General features: G+C 39.5%; 1 protein-coding gene across 20 annotated transcripts in view; it reads left to right on the top strand.

Moving 5' to 3' along the window:
- TNRC6B (trinucleotide repeat containing adaptor 6B) overlaps positions 1-22,439 on the top strand; it is a 153,536-nt gene that overhangs the window by 116,365 nt on the left and 14,732 nt on the right. For 14 of the 20 annotated variants that reach the window (XM_055712653.1, XM_055712638.1, XM_055712634.1 and 11 more), the window contains 13 exons: positions 4,138-4,286; positions 7,888-8,013; positions 9,062-9,193; positions 9,730-9,825; positions 10,049-10,226; positions 10,628-10,762; positions 10,965-11,141; positions 13,387-13,494; positions 15,903-16,049; positions 16,308-16,403; positions 19,360-19,680; positions 20,069-20,139; positions 22,007-22,146. In XM_055712653.1, coding sequence (XP_055568628.1) covers positions 4,138-4,286; positions 7,888-8,013; positions 9,062-9,193; positions 9,730-9,825; positions 10,049-10,226; positions 10,628-10,762; positions 10,965-11,141; positions 13,387-13,494; positions 15,903-16,049; positions 16,308-16,403; positions 19,360-19,680; positions 20,069-20,139; positions 22,007-22,146 — 1,876 coding nt within the window. The remainder of the gene's footprint in view (positions 1-4,137; positions 4,287-7,887; positions 8,014-9,061; positions 9,194-9,729; positions 9,826-10,048; positions 10,227-10,627; positions 10,763-10,964; positions 11,142-13,386; positions 13,495-15,902; positions 16,050-16,307; positions 16,404-19,359; positions 19,681-20,068; positions 20,140-22,006; positions 22,147-22,439) is intronic. The other 6 variants (XM_055712642.1, XM_055712652.1, XM_055712639.1 and 3 more) reach the window with 5 other exon arrangements.

Below are 22,439 nucleotides of genomic sequence, written 5' to 3' on the forward strand. Positions count from 1 at the left end.
TTACTTGCATCTAATAGCGACTTGAGTTTTGGTAGCCCAATGCAATATGAATAGCTGCAGTGTGTCTCAGCTTAGAATCCATTGCATTCTTAAAATGTGTATCATACTTCATACAGGATTAAGTATTTAATTTTTCCCAAAATTGCTTTCTTCCTCTGAATAGTTAAGGATCTTAACATTAAGAGATGTTAAAATGTGCATTTATATAGTATAACACAGTTTTGGGGAAGGTAACAGCATTGTTGTATCTCTCCACTTTGGCATAGAATTCAGACTGATTGTTTCAGGGTTCTCTAAAGATCTTCTAGATGGAGATAAGTTGTCTTCTTGGATGTTCAGTTCTCAAGTGCCTTCAGATGCTGCTGTTAAAAGAACAGATCGAAGTATACACAAACAAAGAGGATGGCAGCCTGGATTATGCTGATTGTAGCACTCTTAATTATCTTCAAATTAAGCTTTTGGATCCTTTAGAACTTTGTGTTGTCAAGGACCTTAAAGCCATCAGACCTGAGGAAAGATGGCTGACACCCAGAATATCTGGTGAAATGGTGCAGAAAGGTTGCATATGTAGTCTTGATGGGTTGCACTTAAGTTTAGCATGCGCATTAATTGTGGCATCCGTGATCCTAGATCGAGGCATTCATTAGAGTTTGTGTTCCATTTCAAAGACTTAAGAATGTAACAGAGCTTCCTGAGGTTTTTCTGTTAGTTCTCTGCTTAGCAGTTTTGCTCTTGTTGCTTACGGCAGTTGCTTGTGGAAATCTGTAAGCTGTCTTGCTCAACCTGTATCTACTGCTAAATTTCCAAAGCTGGACTTAGTTGTGTGATAGGCTTGTTCTTCAACTGGTTTTCAGTCAAGGTAACAACATACCAGGTTTTCCTAATTAGATAACTACCAGAATGGTATTTTCCCAGTTCGTGGATAAACATGCATTGATCTCAGAGTTAAGTCTATGATTGGAGACCACACATATCAAAGAAAAGTTTGGCTTTGGTATGCACAGAGCACCTTGGCTCTGATTGTCATGCACTGTAAAATAGGTCCAGTTGTCAGTAAGTAATTCTTACAATGTTGATGTCAATCTCCTTGTTTGAAAAATGTGTTACTTTTGTTGCAAGGTGCTGACCAAGACAGAAAAGAGATGGATCAATAGCATGCCTGAGGCAGATTTACTTCCTCTTTTTTTTTTTTTTTTTCTATCAAATACTTTCGGTAGATGGCTTGTTTTACTTTGAAAACAGGATACAACTTCGTTTTCCATTGCAGTCTCTCCTAATATATAAGTCCCGAGGCATGAAGTTTGCTACAGTAAGTAGGTTGTCAGACTTAATATTGTCTTTTTCTTCCATTTGACCACCACCCTTGTTGTCTTTTTTTTTTTTTTTTTTTTTAATGTATTAGTTGCACCCTCTGCAGAACACTGCATTCTCAAATAACCTGTAAAGGCTGGGAAATTAATTTCCAATTTCTATTGATTCAAGTGCAATTCATGCTGCTGTCTTGTAAATATGTTACAAAGCCATAACCTGATTGAGCATTCAGGTGGAACACCTCACTATCTAAGCGCATGTCGTTGCTCAGTAGGCTTGGATGATGTAAATTTATGGTAAAGGTGTAAAACCAGTATCTGTAAATGTTTTTGGTTTTGTGGTCAAGCAGAAAACATGTTGCAAAAGGATTTTTTTCCCCGTTTGGGTTACCCCACTGGATGTATGTCTTTTCACCACGTTGAGTCTCTTGTTTGCAAATGTTTAAGGTAACTTTGCTCAACAGCAGTTTCTGTCTCCTCTCTCCCAGTACAGGATCACATTATACAAAATTTTGTATGAAATTCAGGGGTTTTTTCTTTTAAGCTGCATGGTGGTGGTGATCTACTTAATAGAGGGTTTTACCTCACTAGGGTGTGTGTATGGCATCTTCCAAGCTCTTAATTCATTTTGCATTTTTCATGGTGTTTCTCACAGCTGTTAATAGTGGGAAAAATCCATGGACTGATTGGGGTGTCTTCTTTCATGAAGATGGTTGGACTTTTAACCTGATCTGCATTTCTGCATGTAGAGGATGTGGGGCTTTCTATTTATTCATGCACAAGTTGTTCTGGCCTGCTGCAGAGGGTGAAATTCGAAGTTTTCAGATTTTAATAGTTGTCTTTGTTACTATGTGAGGTAAAGCTAGTAGTCTTCAGCCACCTGTATTAGGTATAGCTTTTGTTGTCAAGTGCAAAAGACACTCACTTGACAGGTTTCAAGATTGCATTAGAATTTATTTATCCCATTCATAGAAAATTCTATCATCTGTCTTAGCAAGGCCTTGTTTATATTGAAATTAAAGCAGCTGTCTCAGCACTAAGTGGCATGCATATCTATGCTTGAAGTCTTTAAAGGTGCTATTTAATGCTGTACATGTTATTTAACAGGCTGTTTTACAAGGCATCATTCAGTAATGTTTGAGGAGTTGATTGGTCCATCAGGATAACTGAAGAGACAAAAGGGTGTTTCTTCAGCTTAGTCATCTAATGTTGGCATTGACCCAATTTCATTTCAGATATGATGCAACTCTGTCTTGCTTTCAGTTTCTTTTCAAGCAGCTAACGGACAGGGCTTCCCGTCTGGAATTGAAGCCTTTTGGTAGAGTGTATTGCTGGCATTGTGTGTAGTGGTTAGATGTAGGTATTGACAGGATTGAGATATACGTGACGTTTTATGTGACTGCTTTTGCAGAGCCAGTTCTAGGTTTTTAGGATATGTTAGAAAGGGATGAGCTCATTCAGGTCAGTGTGACTGCAGTTACAAGCCAAGATATGTATGTTATTTGTCAAGTGTTTTTGTGATAAACGATGTTGAAGGCAACTGAGAAGATGAAGCTGGATCAACTTTGAAAGCTGTGCCAGCAAGAAAAACCCATGTAATTAGTGGTTGATTTCATAAGTTCTTGGCAATAACATACCTTTGAATATTAATAGTTTGTGATTGGACATTAAGAAGCAATGCTGGCTTTGAGAATATTTTTTGAGGAACAGATAAGTATTTTTAAGGTATCTGGGTGATTAGCTGTGCCCCATTTGCTAAAGACGTAAGTGTTTTGTCAGTGGTAGGGTAGGATATCTATCACCAACTTCCTTTGGAAGAGTCATAGATTTTAACTGTGGTGACAGGTTTTTTAAACTGTTCTTGGAAAGGCTATCTGTGTTACTAAACAAAATTATTTAAAACTGAAAATACTAGTAGAGCTCATTTCTATCACATTGTCCATGTTTTAAAATGATGAAGTTTTCCAAGTGCTTCAACATAACAACATGTATCTGATAATTTACAGGTGCCAAATATGACCAAAAAAATTGTTCTTTGGCAGCAGTTCATTGTGTAAGGTAGAAAACTTCTTCAGTCAGCGCTTGGCTGATGATAAGCTTGTAGAGAAAGATGATGTCTTGTTCACTGTGTATGCTACATTTTGATCTTCTGTTATTAACGTATCTTCCTCGCATTCCACCAGATTACTCACTAAACAAAGGTAGGAGACTGTAGGGGATGCTGGAAAAGCATCTCTGTTACTGGTTGTATAATCATTGCATACGGGCTGAGGGGGAGATTGGTTGCCTGTCTGGAAGTTAGGCTGTACCACGTGGTCTGTGGTGGTGAAAAGTTCACGTGGCTGTAGGAGACTTGTGATCAAATCGTGTGTGTGGTTTTGCAGTTTGAGAATTCTTTTGTCAATGCCAGACCTGGTGAAGGCTAAGCAGAATATATGGAGACCTGAAACAGTGGTGTCTATATAGATACTGGATACCAGTAAGTAACAGTATGAGTTTTGGAAGACATTGGGCATTTTGTACAAATTAATATCAGTAGTTGAACAGCGCTGCTGCAGAAGTGCATATGTTTATATCTGTACATAAATTCTGAGAAATCTTTCACATTAAACTCTCTAAACGAAATTGGCTTTCCCAGTCTTCAAAATGAAACTGCCTACTTTCATTTTTCGGCACTTCTAATAGCAAATGTAGCTATGCTATATTAGAAGACAGATCTAATTTAAACCCTTATCTTAAAGATACTTTCTTTGGCTGTAAACCTGCTGTCAGGAAACATGGTAGAGATTATTTGCACTAATGTAGTCATCTTTCCTCTATTTTACAGGTGGTCTCCCAGATAAGAAGTTTGATGTAGATAAACGAGCCATGAATCTCGGGGATTTTAATGACATGATGAGAAAGGATCGGTCTGGGTTCCGTCCACCTAATTCCAAAGACATGGGAACCACAGATAGTGGGCCTTATTTTGAGAAGGTGAGAGAAATATCCTTAGATAAATTAATATCAACCTCTATGTTCGAGGTCCCAGTTTTTACCCTACTCCTTTGGAAGTACTAAAAATTTGGTAACCTTGGACAAACTCAATAATAAAAGGTGTGTGGGAGTTATGTTTGTAGAATGAATGTGTATAAAAAAAGAGGTGGCAGATGCACATAGACAAACTAAATTACCTGGGGAGAATGAGGCTTTTGGTTTTAGAGCAGACTGCTTTTAATATGGACAGTAAGAAATTCTTTTGTTTTTCTTGGAAGAGTAAACTACTGGTAACAATTAAATTCATTATAGGTTTCATCACAGTGATTCTTTTGGCTACTGACTACAATCATCTACTGTTTAAAAAAAAATTGGTTTAGTTTTAAGTAAACATAAGTAATCACAGTCTTCCAAATTTTTTCTGCTTTTATGTCTGTTGTTTATTGGAAACACCCTTTCTAAATTCTTCAACCCCTTATGCTGTATGTCCATGTGCTGTAAGCTTCTGTATGACATCTGTTCTCTGTGACATCTGTTGTATGTTATGGTAGTGTTTCTTTCATATTCTTGCCTATTTTAAGTAGAAGTTTTCACTGTCACTATCAATCATTAATCACTTCACATTATGAATTGGAGAGTGTCCAATAGGTTCAGAATGCTTTAAGGTTTTTATTTTTAATACAGTTTAAGTTTATCACATGTAAAATGAAAAAGAAACTTGTTTTTCAAATTCTGAAGGTGTGTTACTGTCAAATAATTATTTCTAACTTCTCCATTTTGGTATAACAGGCCAAAACCCAGTTTTGTTAACTCCCTCTGGTGGCGTAATTAATCATTACCACTAGCAGAGCTAATGCATTCCTAACAAATTATGTTCATAGGTTTGTGCTAACATTAGGAATTCATTCAAGATTTGTTTGTTTCTGTAGTGGTAATGGCCACTGTCACAAACAAATCTCACGAGAGTTCAAAATGTATTTTTAAAAAGAAACCTTTAGGAATTGATTGATTATCTCCTCGGACCAAAATCTTTAATTGTCAAGTGATCATTTGAGTCAAAAATTTTGTCCTTGTATTGCTATTACAAATTAACTTTGCTTCTTCCTAGTCACTCACCGTCCCTCTTTCTCTCCTCTTACGTTCTGTTGCTTCACTAACCAACTCCTGCTGTTGGCTAACTGCTGCTTCAGCTGACTTTGCCTTTCTCCAATCAAGATGGGTGCCTTGGGGATGAGGCTCCCTGCTCTCCCTTCTCCCCTTCTCCCAGCTACAAGCTGTCTCCCTCTGGTTCCACACTATCCAACGTCGGCCTTGGGGCAATCGGCTCAGGGCTCAGTCCCCAAAACTTCGCTGCTAGACAAGTAAGCAGGCCACCTTATAAGATGCATTGTTATAAAGCTGCAACCTGGGCTTAATCCTGGTTAGTTGGTTGCTTGCATTTGTTTTTCTACTAAATAAGTTAATATTGTTAATGGAACTTTCAGCTATTATCAGGCCACTGAGAATCAATCCACTTTGGCTTCTAAGATCAAAATGTATTCTGTCTGGTTTTCTTGGCCTCTTCCTTCCTGAATCACAGTGCAGCAGCAGACAGATGTGCTTTTCAGAAGTCATGAAATTAGTGGCAGCCTTTATATTGTAATCAGTGTTTTAAAACTCAGAGGCTGCTGATTTGCCCCACCACCCGTCAACAGTGAATTTTTCCAGACTCCACCTGATGACCTTCTATGTAGAAATGTGCCTTTAAAAAATTGCAATTGTTTTGCATGGTGCGTGTTCCCTTCTCCCTTCCCCACAGCTCAAAGAAAGGAGCTTCAGAAGCTCTTGAAGGAGCAGTATTTTTGTTCTGTATATGGGGGAATAGTGGGGAAGAAATGAAGTGGTTAACTGCAGTTTGGAAGAATTTCTGACCCCATTAGGTTTTGTGTTAATGCTTGATGAAAATGTTGCAGAAATACTCGGAAACAAAAGACCAGATCCTAAGTATTGCAGCTGGACTGGCTGATGTAGTCACATGCCTAACATGACAGTGTTTCTTTGTGTTGTCTTTTTGTTTATATGTGGCACAACTGGTGTTGAACATCAGATTAAGTCCAAAATTTGAAGGCATGTTCTTGGGTTTGGTGTGCAGAACTCTGTTCAGCTTTAGGGAGGGTTGAAAGCGTAGGTGCAGCTTCAAGCCTGTCACATTTTCATGTGTAGTTGACCCCAGACAGTTCTTTACAGAATATATACTCTTGTCTTTGGGGGTTTTTGTTTATCCTCCTGCATGCTTGGTATGATACCTTGAGTTGCTTCTGAAAGATACGTGAAGGAAGTAAAATGTGATGCAGGTGAATTAAGCAATCCATAATGCTGCTAGTATAGCAGAAGGATGAGAGACTTCTGATTCAGCAAAAGGGTAGTGGAAGATGCACGCTTATGGTGGAAGGGAGGCGAAGTTTATGAAATCCTAGTATATAAGGGGAAGGGAAGGTTTTTGAGAAGGCCTGCACAATCTCAGTTTGGAAGAATCATGAATTTATGTTGGGTACAGCAGTGCTGGCATGGAGAGGGATAACAGAGAATGATGGCTGAGGGATGGAAAATGTATTGGTTTAGAACCCCAGGTATCTGAGGATCATAAACATCCTGATACACAGCAGGAGGTGGGAAGTTCTAAGGGTCTTGAAAATGAAAGGACAGAAGCATGGCACATAAGGACCTTCTAAGAGTACGAGCTTCAGCTTTTAGAAGAAACAGCATGCAAATGTTAGTGTAGGTCACTGTCCACAACATTTCCTGTGGCTTTTCTTGAAAGATTTTACAAATAAAGACAGTCTGCTCAGAGACTGTAATAGTGAAACAAATCGCAGATTTTCTTTGGTCTTTTTCATGCAGTAGGGTTTATTACAGAATTTGCTTATAAAACAGTAAATACTTCTCATTAAAAAAACCTCAAACAGCAAGTATTCTTGTGTTAGAAAATAAATAACTGGGAGGAAAAAAACCCCAAAACCTTTTTTCTCACTTGAAAGTTTTCTTCCTCTTCAGTTTAGTTAAAAAGGGAAAAGAAACACATCCCAATCCAGAATGCTTAAGTTTTCATATCAGAAGGAAATTTTTAAATAAAATTTTAGAATTTTAACTTCAGTTAGTGAAAGGCCTGCAGAGGAAGTAATAGGCTTATGAGTGATATCTCAACAACCTACTCAGAAAAAGTACCTGACTTTGCTAAAATGATGACCCAAAACTCTTGATACAGTCTTGCCATACTTCTAAGCCAGTAGAATGGTTTTTTTGAGTGTGGTGTTTGTACTCCCGAGTTTCCATTTCCCAACACATAAAGAGCAAAATATAAAACATCAGCTTTGTCCTGTACTTTGAAATGTGGGTAAACATGACTCTTCAATGTAGAGGAGAAAGAGCCTGCGTCTTGAAAATGTAGTACGGCAGTTTTAACCCAGGTAGAATACTACTGATATAGGGCAAATATTTTAGTAATTTTAAGGGTACTCTGTTTAAGTCAGCACTTGCCTCATTGTTATTGATATGCAGTTAATAGCATAGAAATCCATTATCCTGAAAGATTCATCTTCTCACTACTGCTTTAATTTTATAGGGTGGCAATCATGGTTTGTTTGGAAACAGCACAGCACAATCGAGGGGCATGCACACACCAGTGCAGCCACTAAATCCTTCCCCCAATATCCGGGCGCAAGTGCCTCCCCAATTTCTTTCTCCCCAGGTAAGGAATTTATAGTAACTGGTTACTTGTAAAAGCAGAGCTACAGCCTTCAGAGCGCGTTGTTGAGGCTACTTATACATCTATCTTAGTCTGGAATTGATGTTAAGAAATTGAAAACTTAGATAAGGTAGATTATAATTTGCAGTTGAAAGTGCTTAAAGCTCAGTACAGAAGGATTAGCCTTCTTTCTTATTCCAAGACAGCTGATGGTAAATGTTCACTACCAGTATTTTTAAACCTAAAAGTGGATTCAGGAATCCTGTGTCTTACATAGGCATGTGCAAAGTATTTTGAAAACAATAGAAAAAAATGAAATCTGGAAGTTTTTCTGAAGTATGGCAGGTTGCTTCATGTTTTTTCAAGTGGTCTTGTCCTGTACTTCTTGCCCCCCTGAAACAGAGGATGAAGGGCTACACATTGCATTTGCATTGCAGAGCTCTTAAGACCTCAGGGTCTCCAAATGCACAAGTTTACATTTCGCTTTGGACTTGGTGAAGACTTGTGGAGATTCTCTTGAATTCTACTTGTGTAACTCTCAAGTAATGCAGGGAGAAATGGGAGGATTCTTCTCCACCTACTCCTGTCTTTTACTGTAGCTTATTCAGCATACAAAGAGATTAACTCTTTCTGTGAAGTACTGTTTCTTTGCTCCAGTGACTGCCTGAATGCCTTTCTTTTCCCTTGTCAAGCAGTACATTTTTGTAACGTGATAGTGCAGTACTGTGATTACTGGTTAGCTGCATATATATCAGCATTTTAATTTAGTGCCATCTCTAGCAACCAGTTGGTTGGGGGAGGAACCTTTGTGTGTGTGTGTCTGCATCTGCACATGTAATACTGTATACTGTCAATCAAATGAGGTATTCACTCTGCTTAAGTCATAGATTGTGCATGTTTAAATGTGATGTGTTAATAAATCTGTAATGTCTTTCCCACAACACCATTAAAAATTGGTGTCGTACCTATTCTTTTATAGAAACACTACTACTTCATCATCTTTTCTCATAGCAGTGCATTTCTTGAGGATATGTAACTGGTTTCCATGCAGGTTTCGGCCTCCATGCTCAAACAGTTTCCCAACAGTGGTTTGAATCCTGGTCTTTTCAATATGGGTCCCCAGCTTTCTCCACAACAGATTGCCATGCTGAGCCAGCTTCCACAGATTCCCCAGTTTCAATTAGTAAGTAGCTAGTAATCTTGTGGGGTAGACTGTTTACAAATTGTCTGCTGAAAGAGTTTTCTTTTGATGCTTGTTCTAATTCTGTTCTGTTCTACTGATCCTGTATTATTTTTGTCTTAAGTATTCCCTGTTTGTTATACAGGAAAATACAGCCCTGTTAGAGGGCAGCAGTTAAACTAAGCAGGACTTTGTAATTATTGTGAATGTTGCAGTGGTTTAGTAATGATTCTAAGCAATGTCTTTGTGCAGAAGCAGTTGTTTGTTGATTTTTAATGAAGTTTTCTTTAGATGTTAGTCATAGTGACAGTAATAAAGCGGGTACTAATAACAGTGTTGCATGATGTTACATTAGAAACAAATGAAGGTTATGGTATTCTTCTGATGTGTTCATTGTCACATTTTATTTTAAGTGTGTGGAATGAGAAACAGTTTACCTAAGTTCTGAGCAAGTATTTGTTAGTGAGTAGCTCTTGGCAATTCTGTTTTTCTTGAGGAGCTCTGTATTTTCACTTTTCCCACCCCCACTTATTTTGTAGGCATGTCAGCTCCTCCTCCAGCAGCAGCAGCAGCAGCAGCTGTTACAGAGCCAGAGGAAGTTATCTCAAGCTGTGCGACAGCAGCAGGAGCAACAGGTGTGGCACTGTTTCTGTCAGTCATACGAAGTATAAAGTGTGCTGGGAAAATGCAACCTGCAGCGAAAATGGTGCTGGTTTTAATAATGTCATCTGCCCTCTTCAGATTGCACTTTTCAGAGAACAAGGACCTTTGGTCCTCTTTCAAGTCCACTGTTCGTTCATGTTTACTGGAATTCTGTATTACAGTATAGGATATATAATCCCAGTTTTTTTCTTGCAGATTGCTCGTATGGTGAGTGCCCTTCAGCAGCAGCAGCAGCAGAGGCAGCCTGGCATGAAGCATTCACCATCCCACCCTGTTGGGCCTAAGCCACATTTAGACAGCATGGTACCCAATCCTTTGAATGTGGGTCTCTCAGATTTACAGACCAAAGGGCAAATACCTGGATACGGTTCAGGTAAGTGCTTTGTGGAAAGAAGTTTGGTGCATTGTCTGTAGTTACATGTTAATATGGTAATTACGTTTATCATATTAGCCAGTTATGTCTGGGTCCAGAAATGAGTAATTTATTTATAAGCATTAGAGCAAAGGTTAGGACAAGTGTCAACTCTTGATCAATTATTTTTCATGAACATGGGAAGAAGAGAAACCTAATAGCAAAGTGTATCTTGGTGGCACACTGACCTAGCAAGCTTATCTGGAAGTTGCTTCTTGAACATGTAATTTGCTTCTGTTGATATTCTTTCTTTTGTCTTTTTTTTTTTCTTACCTTTCTTACGAACACACCGACTCCCTGTTCGAAGATACTTAAACCAAAAAGCGCAAATGACAGTGTAGATTTGTTTGTTTGTTTCACAGGCTTTGGCTCAGGTGGCATGGATTATGGCATGGTGGGAGGGAAAGAGGCTGGAACAGAATCCCGCTTTAAGCAGTGGACTATGATGGAAGGGCTGCCCTCTGTGGCTTCACAAGATGCCAATATGCACAAAAATGGTGAGAAGGGGACTGGCTATTTCGGGAATGCCCTTGCAGTATCATCTTGCCAGAAGTGAAATAGCTCAGATGAAACTATGCTTGAACTTAGTGAATGTCTAACCTCACCAGTATGCATCTTAAATATTTTTTGTTTTGGTATACCATACTCATAAAGATCCCAACCTTTCCTGGGTGTAAATGTATGTTTTTAATGCTTCAGGTGCAATAGTGCCCCCTGGAAAGGCTCGCGGAGGATCGCCCTACAACCAGTTTGACATAATTCAGGGCGACCCACTAGGTGGCCATGCCGGCCCTGCTGGTGATAGTTGGTTACCTGCCAAATCTCCACCAACGAACAAGATTGGAAGCAAATCCAGCAACGCCAGCTGGCCTCCAGGTATTACATAAGGGTAGGGGTTAGTCCTAGCTTTAGATTAGATATGCTGGGACCTTTCCTCATCATACTACTTAAATAACCACTCTAAGGAAAATATTTGCTTGACCTCTCTCAGTTTTTAAATTTCTTCCACATTAAATCAGAACATAAGTGTTGAATTTCCAGTAACAAAATTGCTGGGCAAAGTATGAGCTGACTGCTGAATTTCCTGAATGGAATTTGGTTTTTCTTAGATGAATTCTTAGGTTCTGTAGTTTGGTGACTTTACACTCAGAAATTTTCATGAGAACACTTGTTCACAGAGTACACAATACCAGCTTCCTCCTCTTGTATTGATTCCTTATTTGAGTTTGTGTTAGGCTGACACAGGGTATAAATTCTGATTGATAGTGTAGAATCAGAAAGCAGATGATGTCAAAGCTTGTTTTTTGTGATGGTAGGAACAGGATTTTGTTACGTTTTATATTTTATGTAGCATGAACTTTTCTCCTGGCAGTTGTTCACAAATATGAGGATCCATTGTGTACCACAAGGTTTCTTTTGCCAGCAGTATTGGTGCAATATGTATACAATGTGTCTGCTATGCTATTGTGGCTCACCTTTGCTCATGTCATGTGAAGGATAGAAGAGTGTTGCCATGTTTCAGTACTGCTCAGCAATCTTGTAGCTTGAGTAGAAGTCTCTTGCTTTTTGGATTATGGGCAGTAGCACATCCTTTAAGTCTTCTAGATTGTTCACTGGCAGGGTTTTATCTTTTCTCTAGAAAACTCAAGTATCTAGGAAACGCACATAATTTTCTGTATAAACCGTTCATTAAACAGTGGTGTCCTTGAAGTTGCATGGATTAATCACCAGTGCTGTTCAGCAAATAGCGGATGCTGTGATATTTCACACACACACACACACATACCCTGCTTGGAAGACTCCCACATTCCAGGAAAACATTACTACTGCAAATCCTCTGCTGTGTATCCCCTCAAGCACATAAAAGTAAAGGTGCAGGTACATCTCTTGGGTAAACGGGTAGCACAAACCTTGCATCAGAAAGTCTGGGAATCTCAGTGACAGGTACAACTTCAAAAACCTTTTCAGAAACCTACAAAAAGTAAAGTTTTTTATGTGGGAACCCCTCAATGTCTTAACTCTGGCAAGAAGATATTTTCTGATGAGCTAAGAGAGTTAAAGAATTAGTTATCTCAAGAACATCTGCACGCCGACAACATTTCACACCAATGACTGCTCTCTGTAGAGGTGTATTTGTCTGGTTGTTAATTACTGAGCTTCTTGGGTTGGAGTTACGTTCATAATGCCAGAACCCCCAAAATGTAATTTTTTTTCTCAGGACCTCTCATAGACTCATTGTTGCTGAACTTGTTTCTTTAGTCACCGTTCCCCTGTATAATACTGAGAAGCACAGTGCTGCTTGGAATGTTAGGAGAGGGATGTGAGTATCTGCTCTGGCATGTTTCTGGGTTTTGCAGCCCGCCACTGGCTCTGGCAAGATTCTTGTTACCAGAAGGCTGTTAAAAAGTGAGAAGCTGAACAGCTTACTCTTTGCCCCTCGTTGATACCTTAGAACTTCCTTAGTGATACCTGCAGTCCCACTGTCAGTGATAAGTAAGATTTTGGTTGTTGCTGACTGCCTCACCACCGTGAGAGGATAACTGGAGTTCACAAATCCTGAACATAATCTCTCTACTGAGATCATCAGTACCCTCCATGATTTCTTGTGTAAATGAGTAGCCCATGACTGTGACTACAGATGCCATGTAACAGTTGATGGGTTTTAACATGTGGCTTTTATGCAAGTGTTGCTGTATTGCTAGCCTTCTCTTAGGAGGCTAAGAGACATATACTGGGACAAGTATTCCTGTCCCATAACCATCAGCCACTTAAGCTGTTTCATAACCTCTCTAACTTAGTGGCTTCCTTAAGAAGGAAATCTTGGCTGAAATCATGATCCACCTTATCAACATCCCTGATGAAGAATAAAGACCCGAAATTATTTTACACCGTATTCTTTTTTCTCTGCAAGCTTGTAGATGTGACTACCACTGTCAATTCCTGGCATGGAGATACAATTTTTCTTCCTAGTATTGCACAATAAGCTGTTAAATGAAAATGAGTTTACAAGAGAAAGCCTCTTGAAATAGGTGCATTTTTCCTTTGAATGAATACAGTGGTCACTCAGCATTCGCCCTGACTACACCTTTCACATTTTCCTCCTAAATGCCATCTGCTGCAGAAATTCTGCCGTTCAAGAGAGCAGTATTGTTCAGCACAAAGATAAATGAAGTGGTGCCCAATCAAACTGATATCACAACTGGAGGCGAGAGCAAGTTTTGCTGCATTGGTGAGAACTATCTCTTTTGGTTATGTCACACAGACTTGTGTACCTAGGTAATACTAGACTGTAATTTTCTTGTTCAGGAGCAGTTCAGTCATACACTCCAGGCAAACTGACCAAGAAGTGTCAGGGTTTTCCTAATAATCTTATGTTTTGAACTTTTTGGGAGGACCTTTCAAATATCAATGGAGAAATGCACTTCATGTTTTCTTTACTGTTTAGAAATAAAGTGCATGCCTGTAGGGAGAGTTGGAGATTGTGCATGAGAATAACTGTCAGTACCAAAGGATAGTTTGGGAATTTGTCAGTATGCTGAAGTTCAAGAAAATTCTTCTCCAGGCCAGGACTGTATTGATGAGTGAGTATGTTTATATACAGTACGCCTAATCTTTGGAGCATTGTTTAAATAATGCTGGACTTTTTTGATGAGCGCTTACTGTGCACTTAATTTTGAGTCTTACCAATTCACAGAAATCTTTACAAAGGCAAGACTTGTACTTGACTCTTTTTTTTTTTTTTTTTTTTTTTTTTTTTTTTTTTGCAAACAAGTTTTAATTTCGAGTTCCAAACCTGTGTTCATGGATTCTTCATCTCAGAGCGGAGAAGATCTTTTTGACTAGACCCAAGAACTGCATTGCTTGTTCTTTAAGCATAAGATGGTCCTGTTTGTCAGAGGATTGCAGTAGTTTGGCAGTAGCTGAGCAGATTCCATCCTTGACACAATGCTGGTTGCTCGTACTTTAGAAATACTGATACCTAGTATCCTAGATTATTTTATTGAGTTACTAAAGATTGGGAGATGTGACTGAGGCTTACAAAAATCACAAAGGCGGTGGACAAGATAAGCACAGAATTGTAATTCTATGAATCCTGTAGCACAGGAACGATAGTGCAAACGCTGGCCTTAAGAGGATATAAACTTTAAATAGGTGAGAGCTTGTTTATTTTCCATCAGGATTGGTGAACTGGAATGTTGTTGCTTTTAGAGCTTCTGGAGACAGATGGTATTAGCCACTTGAAACAGTGATTGGATAAACTGATGGAAAAACAGTTTCACAAACAGGTGCTAGCAGATAGGGGGCATTTCTGACATCCTAGATAGAAAGAACATGGATGCTGGGGGAGTATGAGGGCAGTAGCTACAGATAGTGGCCAGGTTTGTGTTTTGTCCCAAAATGGTGTAATGAGGGCTAGATGAACACAGTTCTGACCCAGTGGGGCATTCTTAGGTCTTGTTTGAGATTCTCCTGCCAGTGCATTATCACAAACTAATACTGCTCTTGCTGTGCCAGTTGTTTGAACCAGCAGTATCATATTTTCTTCTGTACTTGTCTGTGAAAGTCGTACTCTTGGCTATGCATCTTCATTGTAAGTGACTGAAATGAGCACTTAACATGCCAGATTCATCCTGCATGGTTTCATTCCAGAGAGCGTATCCTGGATCTTACTTTTAATCGTGCCTTTTTAATTACGTTCAAATATTCTGTCATTACTTATTTCAGAACTTCAGGTTGGGAAAAAAGTATCACTCCATATCCTGAACTTGTATCTGCAAGGGATGAGTCTGCCACCTCGGCATTCTTTTCTCCTTTACGCAAATTGTCACATAGTATCTGAAGCTTCTTTATTTGTTTTTGTGTTTGGCAGTTTTACTTTCTCATCACTGCTTCCAAAATTGTGACTGTAGTGTTTTATTCATTGAACATCTGCTCAGAGAAGGAGCCAAGTTACTGATCTTTCTTACAGTAACTGGAGTTTTTGTATGTTCATACTTTCTATAACTCGTCCTCTTGTCTTAAAAACCTGGCATGCCTGGAGCTGTAGTTGAATGGAAACTGAAGCATGATAAGTGTATTCTGTTTCATTGTGAAGCATGAAGAATGTCAATAAATATATATATATATTGCTTTTACTACTAGATATCACACCTTAGAATTACCTCAGTATTGTAAGTGTGTGTGTACCTACAGTGTAAAGTGTCAGATGTTGTGTTTACAAACTCTTAAGGTAGGTAGCCTTTCCTTGAGAAAGGCTTCTGCACACACGAAGTATGTGTGCAGGGTCTAATCTTATAATGTAAAATACAATCTTACAGATCTTAAAAAATACATATTATATTAAGGAATGGTAAAACTATTGAGCGTCAGCTGAATGTAGTAAGGCAGGAACAGTCAAAGGAATACCCTATGCACTTGTGCTTTTTTGGGATGTAAATTTGTATTAAGGTGCTAGAGCTAGTGTCATGGGAGGAAATGTGAAGTAATTTTAATTTTAAAAGTTTATATTCCCCCCCCCAAGCCCCGGGGAACAGCGTAGAAGACAGTTATTTACCCTCCTAAAATATCTTCCAACAATTCCTTCAGTAATTGGCATTTCCCTGTTTGCATCTAATGCTTTCTTCCCTCCTGTCCCAGAGTTCCAACCAGGAGTGCCATGGAAAGGTATACAAAACATTGACCCTGAATCTGACCCCTATGTGACCCCTGGAAGTGTGCTGGGGGGGACAGCCACATCTCCCATTGTAGATACTGACCACCAACTTCTGCGGGACAACACCACAGGTAAAACAGTAAACAAAATGGGTATGTGTTTATTTAAGTAGTTCTGTTATTTGAGAATATTCTGATGTTCCTGTCGTATCAGGGTAACAGTCTGTTGCATTTGACTAAGAAGGAACCTGTGTGCCTTTGCACCATGGCTGTGTATCACGTGAAAGTTTGGCATGGGTGTATGATCATGGCTCTCTCTTGGGGTTTAACAGTGTTACAGAAACACTGTGAAATCGGCCTGCTCTTTCTCTCTCCTTTTCTGTTTGATAGGGTCTAATTCTTCCCTCAACACCTCGCTGCCTTCACCTGGTGCCTGGCCCTACAGTGCCTCTGACAATTCCTTCACCAACGTTCATAGCACTTCAGGTACGCGGCTCCAAAACAAAATTTTAACTGGGAAAAGCATTTTCCACTGAGTCCCTAGTTCCTCACTCTTACTCTACTTTTAATATTTAGTCTTCCAGTAATTTCTGAGGAAGTCCAAATTTAAGTGGCTGATCAGATAGTTTTCCTCCTGGTGATAGAACACACTTTAGAAGTAGAGTAAGATGCTCTGCCCTTCCTTCCACCCCGGTACAGAATTCTGTTACCTGTTGCAGTTTAACCCCAGGTGGTAACTTGGCACCACGCAGCCGCTCACTGCTTCCCCCTGGTGGAATGTGGTGGGATGGGCGGGAGAATCAGAAGAGTAAAAGCGAGAAAACTCGTGGGTTGAGATAAAAGTCAATTTAATAAGCAAAAGCTGCACATGCAAGCAAGGCAAAACAAGGAATTAATTCACTGCTTCCCGTCGGCAGGCGGGAAAGCAGGGCTCCATCAGGTGTAACAGTTACTTGAGAAGACAAACAGGGTTACTCCCAACATCCACCCACCACCTCCTTCCCCCAGCTTTATAGGAGTATGACATCATATGGTATGGAATATCCCTTTGGTCAGCTGGGGTCAGCTGTCTCAGCTGTGTCTTCTCCCAGCTTTTTGTGCATGCCCCTCCTACTTGTTTGCAGAATGGTGTGAGAAGCAGAAAAGGCTGTGATGCTGTGTAAGCACTGCTCAGCAATAACAAAAACATCCATGTATTACCAGCACTGTTTTCAGTGCAAATCCAAAACATAGCCTCATAGTAGCTGCTATGAAGAAAATTAACTCTATCCCAGCCAAAACCAGTACGTTATGTAAGCTAAAGGGTAGCAGTGAGCAGCAGATTCAAAAGGGGGAAAAAAACCCACCAAACCACACATCCACAAAGGTGTTGGGGAACTGTAATTTTTTTAAACATGCCTGCTTTTGTATGTCTGAGTTAAGGTGAGTGGGTTTATTCATTTTAACTTTAGAAATTGGAGTGCTGTGAAGGGAACATTTTTGCCTCACCTTTTATAGCACTCAGTTCCCTGAAACCTGGAGAGAGAGAGGGCTTCAGTCCTCTGGCTTTTAATGGTGGGCCTGTAAATAGTAAATTAGATATCTGCCTCAGATCCTTGGTAAGTAGTTCTTCAAAGTTTTCTTGTGAAAAATGGTTTCTGCACACACTTCTGAGTGGGGTTCTGGAAATACTTGCTCCAGACAAACCATTTGGATTTTGAACTTCTTACAAGTGCCAGAGTTTTCTCTCAGAGACATCATTGTCTTGACAACTACTTAAAACTGAAGAATTGTGTGTAAATAGCAGAAGTGGTGAATATAGCTGAGAACTACATCTGGTCCAAACTGGGATTTGCATTTTAGTAAATAAAAGCTGTGTTTATATGTTATCTCAACATCTTAACAAAATGTGTTGAAAATCCTATTTAGTCCTCAAGAAGAACTTGAAGCAGTGTTACTGCTGCCAGTTTGTGGGGTGACTTAGGTTTGAAGCAGTACGTGTGCATGCATCATTCCAGTGACGTAAGATTTCTCTTTCATAGCCTGGGGAAGGGGGTGGCATATATCAGCTTTTTACCTTTGCTAAATTTTTGTCTAGCACATAAAAAGACCCAAGAGATTTAAAAATAATGGAAGTCATTGTTGAATTACGGAAACTATACCACTGCCTGGCACACATACCATCTTCTGATCATGTTGTTAAACAGTGTTTTACAGCCAGAAAGTAGGTCACCTGAATGAGGGATTTAAAATTCACACATCTGTAAAACAGGCTACTCAGGTTTTTAAGTACTTTCATATACTTTCATAGGTTAGTTTCGAAACCTACTTGCTGTTGAGACTTACTCTCATGGAAATACAGTGATCCGACTGTAAAATGAAGCATGCTTTCACTTTATGGTCTTGATTCCCAAATGTATTGTTTTGTGACCCCCTGGCATGTTGTAAACCTGAAGTTTTACCCTTTGTTTCAAGTAAGTAATTTACTACCTTTTGTTAGTGAATAGAGTTTAATACATAAATTTGCACACACGCATATGTGTTCTGATTAAGATAATTCATGACACAAGTGCCTTTTCCCCCAGATTACCCTGTCTATGTTTGCTAGTTCTCATTACAGAACAAGAAGACAGAAATTACTCGAGCAGTTTTGACATTTGGTTTGGTTTTTGGCTGGGTGATAAATGTCCCTTGGTGTCAGAAGGTGTAGGAGAATTTGAGGTCTGCCTTCTTAGGGAAAACTGGTTTAGGAAAAGCCCCCAGGTATTCGTGACCATGGTGATGTTTTTGGGAGTGTGTTCGTTTTTCTCGTTTATTGTGCTTATTTAATAAAGGGTTCTTGAAATGTGTTAAGAGATAGCCGCTGTTGGCTTTCTCCTAATAGGCATTTGGTAATGCTTTCTAGTAAAAAAATGAATATGCATTATCAGAACCGTTTAAAAGTCCAGCTGTTGTGCAGCTAAATGGCTTTCTTTATGTCTTACTGTTGGATCAACTCTGTATGAAATTTGTGATTCATGAGAAAGCTTTGAGTCTTATAGGGGGACATCTTTAGGAGGTAGCATGAGCTTGGTAGACCAAGAGTGTTAAACACTCATTTCAGTTCTCTGCAAGTTTTTGTCCTGAAAAAGGTTCAGTTTCATTAAAGGTCGGTAGTGCCCAAATTTGTAAGACATTCTCAGGTTCTCAAATTAAATGTATTAATGAATGAACATACTGTGACCAGTTATTATCATAAGTGATGTAGAGAGATTTTTTTTTTGTCCGCATATATAAAATAAGCAAAGATTGACTTAAGTGAGTATGGCTTTTTTTGGTATGGTAAATTAACTGTTGTATGGTTCCTTGCTTTGTGCTTGTCTCAGATGTAAGTGCAGTCAAAGGGTTTACAGTGATAGTACAGTTAAAGGTTACTCGAATCTCACAAGTTTCTCTAATATGTACAATTTATTTGTTCTTCTAGCAAAATTCAGTGATTACAAATCAACATGGTCCCCAGATCCCATAGGACACAATCCCACTCATCTCTCCAACAAGATGTGGAAAAACCATATTTCCTCAAGGAACACTACAGGGCTGCCCCGCCCGCCTCCTGGCCTGACCAACCCCAAACCATCATCTCCATGGAACAGCGCAGCACCCCGATCGGTCAGGGGCTGGGGGGCACAGGACTCAAGGCTTGCCTCTGGTGAGAAGAATCAACTGATAGCACCATTGATCAGACCTGAGGAGTGTGCATTTTACAGCACTAATGGTTTGGAGGAAAGAAAGTTGCAGTTGTCTGGTAAAAGGAAAAAAAAAAAGTTCCTTCTTGAAATGGAAGTTTGCTGTCAGTCATTGAGGTGGGGGTGGGGGGTGGAATCTCAGGTCCTGCTGCAGGGAATGAGTGAAGGGGGCTGAGAGCTGCCGAAGGAATACCTGCCGGGGGCCGTTCAAAGCTAGATGCTTTCTGTGGGTGGGAAGCTCCTTGAAGATAAACTGTTGTAAAAAGTGAATCTTGAAGTGAAATGTGAGGAAAGATGTGGTTTTGTTTTCAGGACTGAAGATTAGGCTTTCCTGTGTTAGCAGGGCTGTTAATGCTGAATTTGTCTGAATTGAAAGACCTGACTGTAACAAAAAATGGTTTTCTTCATATCAAATCTGTATTGATTGCTGTGTCTTACAATTTGCAGCATCTACTTGGAGCGATGGTGGCTCAGTTCGTCCTAGCTACTGGTTGGTTCTTCACAATCTCACTCCACAGGTATTTTCTGTTGTTTCTGGGAACTTGTTTGCTTTACCAAGATACAGATATGTGGATCCTTCAGTTGTTTCTCTTTGTGTAAAATCTAACAAAATCAGATTTGTCAGCATATGTAAGATGTCTTTCTACTAAATTGGGCTGCAGTCTGGTTTCTCTATTGTGATCTCTTCAGATAACTTCAAGATGTTCAGTTTTTGTTACATGACCATCATAACCCTTCATTAACTACAGTTTCAAAAAAAATTACTGGAGCAGGAAGATTTTTCTTAAAGTGACGATAAGTTGCATGACCATAATGTGGAATGGTTTATAGCTGTTGAAAAGACTGTTCTTTCGGATATTGTCAATAAGAAAGCTGGTGTAACTGCCAGTTTTCACTTTGGTGTTTCCATAGTGAAACCACAGAATGTTTCCAGCGCTCCTGCCAAAACCAGTCTAGCTAGGTTGTTTCTGCAAGTATTCTCAAGAGCTTGCTTCCATTCAAAATGAATTCTGTGGACATCCTGGTTTCAGCAATCCCAGTTAGTCTGTATTCAGGGTTTAGGAGAAGCCTGTATGACTATCAGCAGCATCCTGAGGTCTAGACAGAATCCTCTGTTCAGCAGGATAATTTATCATGCTTCTACTACAATCTGGGAAAATATCAGTGTCAGAGGAAAAACTTAGGTCTCCTTCAGATCGCCTAAATTGGCAAACTATGCTCTTTTCATAGAAAAGACTGTTTTCCTTGATGTGAAGGAAACAGGAGTGGTATGATGAGGAGGCACAGTTCTAAGTCTCCCTCATGCAAGGTAGTTTAGTACTGCTTTAGGAATCATTTAATGGAAGAAGAATATATTTTGGAGGGATTAAGTTAATAGAAAAGAGAAAGAAGCAGATTATAGTTGTCTCTTCCATAACAAATGTACTAAACCACAATGAATAGCATACTAGAGAAAAGGAAGCGTAAAGGTTAAGGTGCATTCAGGGACAGTATTTTCATTTCAGGCTTCTCTATTTTAACTTCAACCATATTTGTACACACATGCAACTTCCTTTTCCCTCATTTGAGGTCGTATTATATAATGGAGGAGGGGAAGGGAGAAGGAAGACAGTAGCACTTCCTTAAGTATCTGCACATATGGATCCCATTCATGTGTGCATGTTCCCATGGCATACTGGGAATGGAATCTGTCTGTACAGAACACCTTGGAGAACAGCGGTTACTGGAGGTAAGTAATAAGCTGTTACTGCTGCAGAAGGAATGTAGGCAACAACTGCGGTGAAAACATTGTTCAGGAGGAATGAATGCTGCTGAGTTTGGCAGAAAGATCACTGACTATTTCTGTGACTTACAGTTTCATAAACCACAAAGACGACAAAGCACCAAAACAAATTTTTTTAAAACCCTCATTGTAGAGGTGATATTTCCAGGTTTGCTAAGAACTTCTAAATACTGGTTGGTCTGAATTCTACTGATACCAAAGTGCTGGAGACTTAAGACATTCTGGTTCCTTTGGTATGAATCCTGAGGGCTAAAGACGTTGAGAACTGCGAGTTCCATGTAATTACTGGAAAACCTGCCAACATAAGGATGGGTACCATGCAAGAAACTCAAGAAGATGCGGAAAACTGAACTCGAGCTACACATGAGCGGGAAAGATAAGTTAGATTAGATAAAGCAAAGTCATTGTAGTTGTGAGAAGTCAAGGGATACGAATTCTGTTTGAAAATTAAATTCTGTCACTTTTGCTTACTTCCTACTGCTTTCACCTGTTTTCCTGTCTGAGAGCAGATTATCTTTTAATTACCGAGTCAAAGTTAGGATTGGAGTACATTTGGATAAATAGTTACAAACATCTGTTTCATCCTGGCTGTTCTTCCTCAGATTGATGGGTCAACCTTGAGGACGATCTGCATGCAGCATGGCCCACTGCTGACATTCCATCTGAACCTGACCCAGGGCACCGCCCTTATCCGATATAATACCAAACAGGAGGCGGCCAAGGCCCAGACTGCACTGCACATGTAAGCAGTCCCTGCATCCGTTCTTTATTACTGCTTTAGTCATGAACACAAAACGTCTGTTCCGTGCTATGCTTTGGAAACTCATTTCAAGTGTCATGGTTAGAATTCAATCTTCCATTCATCAGCAGAGGAAGGAAAGAAACAAAGATGCCTTCTGTTTGTGTTACTTTTAATTGCTGGCACAAACTGCCACATACAGAACAAAAAAGGTGCAAATAGGATGGAATCGTGGCCAGTATGCACCCTACTGTAAAATATTGGGTATTTTTGAAAAGCTTGTAAATTGTTTCAGG

The sequence above is a fragment of the Falco cherrug genome, chromosome 5 (assembly GCF_023634085.1).
Source record: "Falco cherrug isolate bFalChe1 chromosome 5, bFalChe1.pri, whole genome shotgun sequence".
In the NCBI taxonomy this organism is placed as follows: Eukaryota; Metazoa; Chordata; class Aves; order Falconiformes; family Falconidae; genus Falco; species Falco cherrug.